The sequence below is a fragment of the Ipomoea triloba genome, chromosome 2 (genome assembly GCF_003576645.1).
Source record: "Ipomoea triloba cultivar NCNSP0323 chromosome 2, ASM357664v1".
Taxonomy (NCBI): domain Eukaryota; kingdom Viridiplantae; phylum Streptophyta; class Magnoliopsida; order Solanales; family Convolvulaceae; genus Ipomoea; species Ipomoea triloba.
In genome coordinates, this window is record NC_044917.1 from 14,988,973 (window position 1) to 15,002,832 (window position 13,860).

At 40.0% G+C, this 13,860-nt stretch overlaps 2 protein-coding genes across 2 annotated transcripts in view; both read left to right on the forward strand.

The window, feature by feature from the left end:
• Positions 1-4,450: 4,450 nt before the first annotated feature.
• Positions 4,451-5,365, forward strand: LOC116010805. The gene has a single exon (XM_031250313.1). The coding sequence runs from the start codon at positions 4,451-4,453 to the stop codon at positions 5,363-5,365; it is 915 nt and encodes a 304-aa protein (XP_031106173.1).
• A 4,811-nt stretch (positions 5,366-10,176) lies between these two features.
• Positions 10,177-13,860, forward strand: part of LOC116010806 (coatomer subunit delta-like) — a 7,336-nt gene continuing 3,652 nt past the window's right edge. Inside the window, exons 1-3 of the mRNA XM_031250314.1 lie at positions 10,177-10,288; positions 10,377-10,498; positions 10,571-10,603. Coding sequence (XP_031106174.1) covers positions 10,177-10,288; positions 10,377-10,498; positions 10,571-10,603 — 267 coding nt within the window. The remainder of the gene's footprint in view (positions 10,289-10,376; positions 10,499-10,570; positions 10,604-13,860) is intronic.

Genomic DNA, 13,860 nt, shown 5'->3' on the forward strand with positions numbered 1-13,860 from the left:
AGTCATAGTCTTTGTATTGAGTGGTGTCACACTCAAACTCTCAATCCTCATTCGGTTGAGGCATTTTATCGAACACCTTGCCTACCACTCCTCTCGGATCTCATCCTTTCGGATTAAGAGCGGAGATATAGATTGAGTTGGGCTCATGAGAGGCCGCTATCGCGCACTCTCTCACTTCCACTCGGTTTACTAACTACCCCGGCCGGAAATAGAAGCAAAGATTGAACAACATCATCCATACAATCATCAATCATACTCCCACAATACCAAGATCATAATATCAAATTATAAGCATCAATCCATAGATCAACAAGGGCACACACACCCAACTACTCTACTCTACCATAATAAACATAAATAGAAGCAATATAAACAATGCAAGAATATAAAAGAGTAAACTTTATATTAATAGAAGAGAAATTATACCTAAAGAGTTCTTGGATCTACATCTTCATCTTCAAATCCTAAATCTATTCTAAGGAGGAATGTTTTCTTCCCCAAAGGGGAAGAATTTGGAAAGGGAAATCAGATCTAAAGCTATTGGGGGCTGCTGAAAACTGATCTAAAAGACCTATAAAGGGCATATATATAGCCCTCAAAATCTCGCCCTAATTATTTCCGCGCTGCGTCGCGTCCACGCGGCTCACACGCGTGTGAGCGTGTGTGGGAGCGAACCAGTAAGCAACCACGCCGCTCACACACGTGTGAGTGTGCGTGGTGAATTTTGCTTCTTCTGTCTTCTTCTATGTTGTAGCTCTCGTCGATACGGTTCCATAGCCACCTGTCTCGCCTCATTTGGACATCCCTAGCTCCGGTTACGTCCGTTTTACTGAAGTGTCGCCGGAATGCCCTACGAAGTGCAAGAATTGTGCAAATTATATGAAAACACACAAGATTAGTCCCTAGACCTATATGCAATGAAAATAACCTATCTTAGCATGTTTCTAGGCCTAATGGACATCTATTATAGCATATTTTACACCTAAATGACCCCTAAAATATGGCTACTTTTGGCACTTATCATAAATACTGGACATGAAGGTAAAAATATGGGTGATGGAAGAAGCTTTTCTGAATGTCTAAATACCAGAAGCCTATGGATTTTATGTATTTGGGCAAGTGTTTAAAAGATTTGCCACGGATAAATTTGGAGACAACTCTGTGAAGATAATAAGAGAGGAGTTAATACCCGATTTGGTCATTCGATTTTTTAAGATTTCACCATTTTAGTCCTCAACTTCTAAACTTGATCAATCTCATCCCAAACTATGAAATTGTTAGCTAAAATTGTCCTAATCAGGGCTATTTTTGTTTGGACAAAGGATTATTTTAGGTAAGAATTGCATAGTTGAGGATGAAATTGAGTAAGTTTGAAAGTCAAGAATCAAAGTAGTAAAATCTTAATAGTTGAGGAACCAAATCGAGTATTTACTCATTAGAGAGAGTATTAACAAAAGATAGATTTTGAAGAGAAATAAATGAGAAGATTAAGAAAGTAAATTTTGGTAATGTATTTAAATTTTAGAAGTTTCTTTTTATGTTTCTGGAAGATTTTGAAACAGTTATGTATGAATGTATGATATTATATTATGATGGAGAAAATTTTCTCTCTAGAATAGAATGATTTTCTTCCGTTAAGTTCGTTTATTTTAGGTTAGTTCCTTTCCTTCGCCCTAGCTGTTTCCGGCGGCCAGTGGTGGTTGCCGGCGATGGAGGCATCGCCTGACCATGTGGAACTTCCGCCTGATGACCAGATGACGATGGATGATTCCCATCAACGTTCCGTTAAGAAGTTCAAATCCACGAATAGATTCTTTGCAGACACGGTGAGCTATCACACTACCATTAACGTTGAAGAACCTTCTCGTGAAGCCGCCAATGAATGGTCTTTTGAAGACCTCGACATTGAATTATATTCAGAGATGGAGGTTACTAAGAAGAACGGTGTATTATGTCAAGAATGGAAGATGACCAAGAGTGATTATCTCGAAAGCCCTTCGACAAGAATTATGTCAAGAAAGGAAGATGGCCTTGATCATCAGGTATCTGGGGAGAAACGTTAGTTTTAACATTTTGAACCACATACTGCCCACCATCTGGGGCTTGCAAGGGCGTCTCAATCTCATTGACATAGGTTATGGATGCTTTGTTGCCCACTTTGACAACAAAACAGACTATCTTCATGTTCTCCTCGATGGCCCATGGAAGATCTTTGACAACTACTTGGTTGTTCAAAGATGGGAGCCGTAATATAAGCCGAAAATCGCAAAGATATCAAAGATGGTAGTTTGGGTTCGTCTTCCCGATTTACCAGTGGAGTACTTCAAGGACGACATTTATTTTTGGTTCCCGATTTACCAGTGGAGTACTAGTGGAGTACTTCAAAATAACCGGACCGACCGAAAAATCGATCACCGATAATCGAACCGCCCGATATTTTCGGTTATCGGTTCGGTTTCGGTTATATAGTTCAAAAAAAGTCGGTTATTTCAGTTTTTCAGTCGGTTATCGATTTTAAAAAAAAAATCGATAACTGACCGAAAAATCGAAGCTTAATTTATATTAAAAAATAAGGTATAGTGTACCCAAACTAAGTCCAATGAATAAATAATTACTTAGGCCTATCTGATATGTTATATTCAATGATAGCCCACTATATTTATCTTTAACCCTAAAAATTTAACCCACTCCTTACCTTTTCCTGACTCTTCAGTCTTCACTACCTCTGCGCCACACTCACAACTCATCAATTCATCATAAAAATCTAAAAGAAATTTCAAAGTTTTCTACATCTCCTCTGCCTACCTCCGCTTCTAGCTTCATGCTTTCTAAATGAGATCTCAATTCTCAGCAGCATGCCACCCTTGCCGCTGCCCTCACGCCACCGCTGATTCCTATCTCACACCTTCTCACCGAAGCCTTAAAGGTTCACTGCAACACGCCGCCACCGCTTCCAGCCTCACGCCTCACATTATCAATTGGGTACCTATCAACCACTACGGTTTTCAAATGTATACTGTAAATTATTTATTCTATTATTTGTGTTTAGTATTTGTGAAAATTTGAAGTTATTTTGTAAAAGTCATAGATTGCTTTGAAAATTATAAGTTATTTTGCAGTTTGCTTGCTTTGTAGATTTTACCATTTTGCTTGCGATTTCAATTTTATGTTTACAACACTCTGAAACACTTTGTTGAATTGGATTATCTTGGTTAATTAAAACCGACCGATAATCGTCGGTTTCGGTTATGTCGGTTATGCATATCAATCGGTCGGTTTCGGACGGTTATAGGCATTTGTAATATTTTTTGTTATTTCGGTTATTAACCGAAAACCGAGCGAAACCAACTGACGCTCACCCCTAATGACATTATCAAATCAATCCTTGAGAATCTCAATAATCCCTTAAAACTTGATCGAACTACTGCTGCAATGGTAAAGGCCAGATTCGCTAGAGCGGCGGTCGAAGTCGACCTCGATAAACCTCTAGTTTAAGAGGTTTGGGTTAGGAATACGGTTCAGACTGTTGAGTATGAGGGGCTGCATGTAGTCTACTTTGGTTTTCGACATGTTGGGCACCAGGAACAAGCATGCCCTTAGAACAAAAGCAACATCCTGGAAAAGGTTAATATGGACCTCAACCGAGCACCCGAACCTGAAAAAGAGGACAGTACGAAATTCGTTCCTCCTATTCCTAAAGCAACTCAATCTATTCCTCCTGGTCCTGCGACATCTACTGAGGAGGAAACAAGACGCTATGGTCCATGGATGTTGGTTACCAAAAAATCGAAACCGGGAGGACAAAAAACTCCTCCCCGATAGGACAAATAATGAGGCGCTCCTAAGCCCAACAACTCCAACAAATTTGAAATGCTGGTTGGTGTCTCGGAGCAAGCTGAATCCATTCATGTTGATAAAGGCAGAGGAAGGAAGAGTGTGGAACTTGGCAGAAGTTCCAAAGGTAAGTCTAGTAGCTCTTCTAATCCTAAATCTCACCAGTCTGGTCAACCTCCTACCTGTTTGGCTCGCAATGGCAGTGACTGCAATCCCAACTCAGTCCCTAGGGGGAGTGGTTTGCCCTTTGCGTCCTCTTGTGGTAGAGGAAGAGGTCGTGGTGTCTCTAATCATTCTGCTCGCCAACTTGATTAATGACACCCTCCCTTAGATGGGTCTGCCATCTTCCAGTTCGGTAGCTTTTCTGTTTTGCAGGGTTGTTCTTCTAAGGAACCTGGCCATGTTGCTAACATGGATGTTGTGCCTGGTTTTATGTCTAGGGGTGACGATGTTCAAAAATGCCACGCTCCCTCCGTGGTTGCCTAATGAAGCTGGCCTCATGGACTGTAGGGGGGTTGGTAATCGTTTAGTTAGGCGTCACATTAAGGAACTCTAGGGTTCTTCTAATGTAGACGTCTTGTGCCTTCTAGAAATTAAGACTGCAAAAGTTGACGCCATGGTGATTATGGTTGCTAAGCTGGCTTTTTCAAACCATTTCTTGGTTGATCCGATTGGCTTCGCAGGTATCCTTTTATTAGTTTGGAAGCAGGGTTTGATTGACTTAAAGGTTATCAACCACTCTTACCAAGTCATCCATGCCAAGGTGATCTATGGAACTGAATCTTGCTTTGCTTCGTTTGCTTATGTTCGACCTAATCTGATGGCCAAGACAAGATTTTGGGAAGATTGTAAATGGTTCACTGATGTTTGTGATGGTCTGTGGATTTTTCTAGGTGACCTCAACGACATCGCCAATGTTGATGAACAATGGGGTAGTGAGGTGGTGAATTCGAATACCACTCGTAAGTTCTTGGAGTCTTATAGTGAATGTGGTTTGATCGATCCGGGGGCATCAAGTCCCTTCTTTACTTGGTGTAGACATGTGGGGAACCGTGTAGTGCAAAGATGCAGACTTGATAGGGTCTTGTGGAATGTTGAGACTCAGATCAACTTCCTTGAAGCAAAGGTTATTGTTCTCCCTAGACTTCACTCATATCATCACCCTATCTTGTTCATGAGTATGACGGGCCCCCCTCCTCCTCGTGATAGCCGCCCTTTCCGGTTTGAGGCGGTATGGATTTCCAGAGATGACTATGGTGAGCTTTGTAAAGCATCTTTGAGGAACTATGGTGGCACCTTTCTTGAGTTCATTAAGGACATCATAGCTAAAAGCCACCATTGGAATTGGAACGTATTTGGTAATATTTTCAAAACAAAGAGACACTTGGAGGCAAGAATTAGGGGTCTCCAACAATTGTCCAATTATCCTAGCTCGGAGGGAGTTCTTAATTTGGAGCGTCGTCTTATTTCTGGTCTTAACAATGTCCTTGATCAGGAGGAAACCCTTTGGTTTCATAAAGCTAGAATTTAGTGGATTAGAGAGGGGGATCACAATACCCGTTTTTATCAATACTCCGCTATCATCAAAAGAAACAGAAATCGAATTTGATTCCTTAAAGTGAATGGAGATTGGACGGATAATGATCCCATTCTCAAGGCTCATGTGACTGGTTTTTTTCTGATTTGTTTCATATGGTCCTAAGAGGCAATGAGGTGGTTCTCTCTGGTTTGATGGGTGTTCAAAGAATTTCTCTTAATCAAGCTGGTAGCCTTATGAGATCGACTATTGACGAAATAAAAAATGCGGTGTTTTCCATGAAAAAGTTTGATTGTCCAATTCAAGGCCTGACGGTATACCGACCACATTTTACCAACATTTCTGGAGTGAGGTAGGGCCTTCTGTTACATCTATGGTTAATCGGGCTTTAGAAACTAGAATGGTCCCAAAAGATTTTCTCAAGGTATTCATTACTCTTATTCCGAAGAAAGAGGTTCCTGAGTCTGCCGCTGACTTCAGCATCATCTCTATTCTTTGGAATAGTGGGACTACTTCGTCCTTCTCCCCGGGTCGAGGTCTTCGTCAGGGAGATCCTCTTGCCCCTTACTTATGTAATATGGTTGTGGAGAGACTTGCGATTGAAATCCAGGGCGAGGTTTCTCGCAAAACTTGGAAACTCGTCTCTCTGGCTAGGGGAGGGATTGGTGTGCCTCACCTTTTCTTTGTTGATGATCTTATGTTATTTGGTGGTGCCACAGATTATCAGGCTCAAGTTATGCTCAGATGTTTGAATCATTTTGGTGATGCGTCTGAGCTCAAGGTTAATCTTTCCAAATCCCAATTTTTTTTGCTTACCTAATTCTAGTGCAAGTACTAAACGCAGTATTGGTACCTCCATAAACATTCCTATTATGAGTCACCTTGGTTCGTATCTTGGAATCCCGATCCTCCATGGTTGTGTTTCAAAAGACACTTTTGCTTCCATATTAGGTAAAATGAGCAAGAAACTTTCCAACTGGAAAGCTAACTCCCTTAGCATGGCAGGAAGAAGAGTATTGGTCCAGTCGGCTCTTGCAAGTGTTCCAACATATATTATGCAATCGTTGGCCCTTCTCGTAAGTACTTGTAACAATATTGATAGGATCTGCAGGAATTTTCTCTGGGGTCACTCTAACGATATACTAGGAAAATTCACACTATTAACTGGAATGACGTGTGTCAACCCCAAGAATTGGGTGGTCTTGGTCTCAGGCAAGCCAAGGATTTCAATCTCGCCTTCCTTATGAAGGTCGTGTCCAGAGAAACTTTGGGTTCAAGCTCTTCATGACAAGTATATCAGAAATGAGAACTTCCTCAACGTTCAGACAACCTGACATTTCATCAGTTTGGAGAGGCATTTTAAAAGGAAAATCTATCCTTGCTCGTGGAGTTAAATGGAAATTAGGAACGGGTACATCTATCAGATTTTGGACCGACTGGTGGCTTGGAGATAACCCTCTTGCAGAAACTCCTAGAGTCACCCTCCCTACCAACTATACCCAGGTGATGGTTAGTCACTTCATTGTTGAAGGAAATATGTGGGATTTTAATGCAATTGATAGGGCTCTTCTAGAGTCCTTGATCAACTCCATAAGAGCTACCCCGCTTCCCATGGGGGAAATCAAGAGGATGCATTGAGTTGGCCCCATTCAGGTACCGGGTTCTTTTCTATTAAATCCTCCTATGATTTTATTACACGAAATTGCAGGGGCGATAACGACTATAGTTGGTTATGGAAGATTCAATGTCTTGAGAGGATCGAAATTTTCCTATGGAAACTTTTTCTTAATGATCTCTTGGTGAATGCGGAGAGGAAGCGACGTGGGCTGAATGATGACAGTGGCTGCCCTTGGTGCGATGAAGAGGAGGAATCTCTCGATCATACCTTTCGACATTGCCTTCGGGCTAGAAGCTGCTGGAATCTCTGCGCTCTCCCAATTGGTGACACTATCGACAGTCATACCCCCTCTGGTTTAGTGGATTAAGATGAATTGTGAAGGTCACAGGAACAATCGTTTTCAAGATGGTTGGCACTTGGCTTTTCCGCACATCCTATGGCAAATTTGGACTACAAGAAACGATTGGATCTTCAACTCCAAGATTAGTTCACCGTCTGAGATTGTCCGACGTACATGAGATCAAACTCATGAAGCCCGTTCATTTCTCTCGAGGCTTCATGAAGGGTTGGTGGGCAAACAACTTTAGATTAATTGGTCCTCGCTGGCTTTGGGCATCCTCAAGCTCAGTACTGATAGCGCACGCAAATCCAACTCTGGCATGGTAAGCGCGGGAGAGCTCATTAGGAATCACAATGGGGCTTGGGACTCGGTGTTTGTCACCAAGATCGGGACCACAAGTAGCTTCATTGCGGAACTTTGGGGCCTAAGGGAGGGGCTCACCTTAGTTAAAAGTTGCGATATTAACAAAATCATTACTGAGACAGACTTTGAGGATATGCTTAATGCGGTCAAAAGCGAAGAGGGCTCCAAGCCTGAAGCTGCGACCTTGATTCACGATTGTAAGCTCATCCTTGATCAAATTCAAGATTGGGATCTTATTCATACTCTCCGGGAAGGAAACAGATGTGTAGACTTCCTTGCCAATATGGGTTAACATGGGGATTGGGGCTCTCATCTCCTGGACGACCCCTTTGATGACATCTTGGTTTTAATAGAGCAGGACGCAAGAGGCGTGGCTTCTAGACGCATCTACTAATTTTTTAGGAACCTTGGTCCCTCCATTCCACAAAAAAAAATGATATTATATTACACTTTGAAGTATAATTGTTTTGGTATTTAAAGTTTTATGCTACTATGAATATTTTTAGACGTAGTAGACGTAAACACATAATTGAGAATAATTTATGTTCTTAAAATGATTGAATTTTTTTTTGTTTTAAAATTAATTTAAAAATGCGTTTAGGAAAGATTGTCTAAAAATAAATTCTTCTAGGTCAAAATCTTTGTTAAACTCATCAAAGGCAAAGTCATAACAAAAGAAATTGCTAAAAATTTTCAAAGACCAAGTCAATGAGTGAGTATAATAAGTTTTGACATCATCAAAAGAGGGAGGTTGATCATTTGATGTGCCAAAGTGAAATTTAGGTTGAAAAATTAAACCCCCCCCCCCCCCACCCTAAAATTTTGTTTAAACTTTTAAGTGTAAAAACAAGAAGTTTGATGCAGCAAAGGTTTTTGCAATGATGCCATTTTTGATATTCAATGTAATAGTTTTTTCCTACTTTTGTGGCATAATAGACTAGGGCATTATCTTATGGACAAGATACATTCTCTGAATGGAATAAAACATACCTCTTTTCACAAAATCTCTGGTCATGCTTGTGATACATGCCATTATGTTAAACATATGACGTCTATTTTCCCTGTTAGCACCTCTAGAGCTGAAAATGCTTTGATCTAATACACATGGATGTTTGGGGTCCTTTTGGTGTTGCCTCTTTAAAAGGAGAACACTACTTCCAGACAATTGTTGATGACCATAGCAGGTTCACACAATCAAAACCAAATAAGCCAATCCCCGGCAACGGCGCCAAAATGTGATGAGCACAAATGATGAGTATAAAAAGGGTGTAATGTCGTTCCGCTAAGGATTGGGGCTATGACACGTAATTGTGTCAATTACCAGACACCAGAGTATATGAATTTATAGAATCCAAGCACAAAGACTGCATGATGTAGAATAAAAGAAAACAATTAATTAAGGTGTAAACTGTATGATAAAGTATGGGCCAGATTAGAGGGATTGTAACCTTGATGTTCTAACAAACTCAGGATTAGGGAAGGAATAATTAACCCAAGGGATATATGGGCAATGCACAAAAGAATTCTACTCGGCTACTTTCGTAATCAATAAGAGAATTAGACTAAGATTGCCCCACTGTCGTGATGCATCAATCATAATCTTAAGCACCTAAGCATTGTAAGCCCCCAAAATTACCTCTACTTTCATAGCAGGAAAATTAGGTTGAAATTGGTAAGGCTCGAGGTCTCCATCCAACTGTCGTTGTAATGAATCCCTCTCCTAGACTAGCAATTAATTCTGGCCACAAACCAATAACTAGTGCAAAGAAATCCCCAAATCAACATAAACCCTAGGTAAAAGATTCAATCCCTTTATGCAATTAATTACCAATTGAACATCAAGATTAACAATGGATCCCTAATCCAAACCCATAAACGAACTACTCCCGCATGATGGGAGTAAACAAAACAAAGCAATAATTAATAACCAAAAACATTGCAAGAAAGTAATAAAGGAATAAGAGAACTTAACTGATAAAGAACAAATCAAATCTTCAATTTTTGATTCCAATCTTGAAATTAACGAATCTAATGTGAAACTGATCTAAACTATGCTAGGGAAATATAAACTAAAAGCTAGGGTTCAGAACTCTGTAAGGGAACCTCCTTCAATTGTAGAGAATAGGTAAAATATATAGGAGGTAGATGGGCCTTGGCCCATTAGGCATCTTCCAATTCTTTTCCAACTTGTATTCTTCCTTGTAATTCCCTTTTCTTCCAGAACTTGTCCAAAATGTTCCAATATTCTTCCTTTGTTGTTCCTTGTAGATAATTCAGCACTTGGACAATATAACACATAAACAATTCCCAATTTCACTAGGATACAGAAAATAACCTTCAAAACAACTAGAATAAGGTGTGAATAATTGTACAAAATAGCAGATATCACCACAATCATATAATGAAGCAGTAAAGGATATGTCATGGAGAAAAGCAATGCATGCTGAAATAGAGGCTTTGATTGAAAATAATAATACATGAACAATGACAGAATTGCCAGCAGGAAAGACTCCCATTGGCTGTAAGTGGATGTATAAGGTCAAACACAAAGCAGATGGATCTATTGAAAGAGACAAAGCTAGGCTTGTAGCCAAAGGTTATACCCAACAATTGGGAGTAGATTACATAGAAACCTTCTCACTTGTGGCTAGGATGACTACAATAAGAACCTTTTTTTGCTATAGTTGTTGCAATGGGATGGGATATTCAGCAGCTGGACATTAATAATGCTTTCATACATGGGGATCCCGAAGAAGAGGCCTACATGGTTTTGCCTCCTGGATTTCATAATGATAAACCTAAGCAAGTTTGCAGATTGTTAAGATCTCTATATGGATTAAAGCAGGCTAGCAGATAGTGGAATGCAAAATTGACAAAGGTCTTGCAAGATAATGGCTTTCTACAATCCAAAGCAGACCCCTCATTGTTTACCAATACATCAACAAAGTCATTCACTGCCTTGCTCATCTATGTAGATGATATTCTGATAGCAGGCAATGACTCTACTCAAATCAGTGAACTAAAACAGTTTTTGGACAGATCTTTGAAGATAAAGGATTTGGGACATCTAAATTATTTCTTAGGGATTAAGGCTTTTAGAACCCCTGGTGGTCTCAATCTATGACAAAGAAAATACACCTTAGAGATCTTAGAAGGAAATGGATTTTTAGAGGTAAAACCTGCAAAGAAACCTGTCACCACAGGGCAAAAACTCAACACCTTAGAAGGACATTTGCTTGATAACCCTGAGGTATACAGAAGACTAGTTGGAAGGCTCCTATATTTGACAAACACCAGACCAGATATTTCCTATGCTGTTCAGCAACTAAGTCAATTTGTGGACAAGCCAAGAAATACACACCTCATTGCTCCTCGCAGAGTGCTTAGATATCTCAAGGGTTCTCCTGGGAAGGGATTGTTCTATCCTTCAAATTCTCATCTTAAGTTGCAGGGTGTTGGGCGTCGGCAGGGTTGGCCGAGTTCAGCCCCTGCTCGATTCGAGACGTGGCGATGTGGCTTACCATGGAGGGATGTGGTTAAATGGTTAATGTCCACCTACCTATCACCAATTGGTTTTAAGTAGGATATGGCAACCAGATAGCCAAAGAACTCTGTGGTTAAGTGTGCTTGACTTCCAGCAGTCACGGGATGGGTGACTCCCTGGGAAGTAAGCATAGTGTAGCGCTGTGATCCACAATTGGTATCAGAGCCGAGGTCACGGGTTCGAATCGATGGCGAGGCGAAAGCCGAGTCCAGTCCCAGGTGGGATGTGGGCGTAGGTCAGGCGGACCGAGTCAGGCATGCTGCATAGCTGGGCTTAGTGATCAAAGGTTGATGCAGGTGCTGGGAGGGGGATTGTTGGGCGACCAGATAGCCAAAGAACTCTGTGGTTAAGCGTGCTTGACTTCCGGCAGTCCCTAAGCGTGCTTGACTTCCGGCAGTCACGGGATGGGTGAAGCTGAATACATGCCACTGTATCAAGATCATCATCTGAAGCTGAATACAGGGCATTAGCTTCCACAGTGTGTGAAATTCAATGGCTCACATCCTCACAGATTTGAGTGTGAAGTTGGACAGTCCAACTGTATTGTTTTGTGATAACCAATTTGCCATTGCTATAGGGGAAAATCATGTTTTCCATGAGCGCACAAAACACATAGAAATAGATTGCCATGTGGTTAAGCAGAAAGTCCATGAGGGTGTGGTAAAATTGCTGTCAATTCCCTCACAAAAGCAAATTACAGATGGTTTTACTAAGGCCTTGCCAAAACTTGCATTTGATAACTTTCATTCTAAGCTGGGCCTTCACGATGTTCATGCCCCAACTTACGGGGGAGGGGGGGTGATGGAGTGAATTCAGTCAAGCCAAAAAGAAAAAGGGCATATATGTAATTTCACAAATACATTCTGTTATAACTGCCTACTGTCTATAAAGGCATTTACTTTCTTCTCTACTGAAAATACTGTAAGAACACCACAGATTCACTTTCAATGCATCACCAGTTCTTCTCTACTTCTCCTTCTAAGCTTGATTGAGCTCTTTCATCAAATTATTATAATCATATTAGCAACATCATTGCTTTTTTTTTTTTGCTAGATCCCATTACTACACATCGTGAGAATTTGCGCAACCTCACCCACCACCAAATTCGTTACCAAACTTTGCTATTATCATTTTTTGCCCTGCATCTACTCCAATCTGCTAGCTATTACTGCTGCCACCAAAGATTTGAATTACCATGTTGATCAAAAAACTTAGCCGCGGATGCTCGTCGCTAGATCGCGACTATTGGTCATCGTCACAAAAGGTTCGCCTGTAGAAGACCGATTCCTAGATTTTACATAGGCTGCCACCAAAGATTTGAAGCTGCCATGTCGATCCATAAGCTTCACCGTGGATGCTCATCGTTAGATGCCTCCGTTAGTCACCACCGCAAGAGCTTCACCTGTGGAAGACCAATTCCCAGATTTTACAGAGGCTGCCACTAAATATTTGAAGATATCATGTCAATCAAAAAGCTTCGTCGCGAAAGCTCATATCGCCGCTTTCGTCACCGCCGCAGGAGCTTCGCTTGACCAATTCCCAGATTTTATAGAGTAGAATCGCCAGGGTTGTGTGTAGTAACAGAGGTTGTGTATGAATGAACTCCACATATTTATATTTATAATATTTATTAGCCTTCACTCCATATTAGCTAAGCTGTATTTGTGAATGCTCAGTTCTCAACAACAAAATAAATACCTTGATCCACAAAAGAATTGGTTATCCCCTTAAGCTTCTTCACTATTTGGTCTGCCTTCTGTCTGTTGAACTTACTTGAAACTCATGCTTGTAAATTACGTTGAAACTGAAGATGTTTACAATTCTGATTTGGTCCAACATGCGTGCCTGTGTATTTATAGGCAGATTTCCACTACCAACTAAAGATTTTAGGCAAAAACTTGTGTGAGACCATCTCACCGTGAGACGGGTCGGGTCAATGTGAAAATGTGATACTTATACGCACAAATGTAATACTAATCAAGAATAAAATTTTTGTTACTTATAATGGTAAATGTAATACTTTTATGGGAAAATATAATACTTTTACATTTTGATTTAAAAATATTACATTTTTCCTCAAAAGTATTATATTTTTCCTTATAAGTAAGGGGAACATTATTTATTATGAAAAATGTAATACTTTTGATGGAAAATATAATACTTTTACATCAAAATGCAAAATTATTACTATACATTGTTCTTCAAAAGTATTACACTTTCCCTTATAAATGACAAAAATTTTATTTTTGATTAGTATTACATTTCAGCATATAAGTATGACATTTGCGCATATAAGTATGACATTTGCATGTTGGTTCAACCCCACCCAACCCGTCTCACAAATAAAGATTCGTGAGACGGTCTTACACAAGTGTGACCCAAGATTTTATTGGAAACTTAAAAGATTTTATGGGGAAACGTAAAAGATTTTATTGGAAACTTAAATGCATTTCCTAAACTTGCCGCCCAAACATCTTCTTCCTTTTCCTAATCGCCGCCGTTTCTATTAAGCGGGAAAATTTTGCTAATTTTATTTACCAAATATGTTTGGATTTATTATAGTATATATATATATATATATATATATATATATATATATATATATATATATATATATATATATA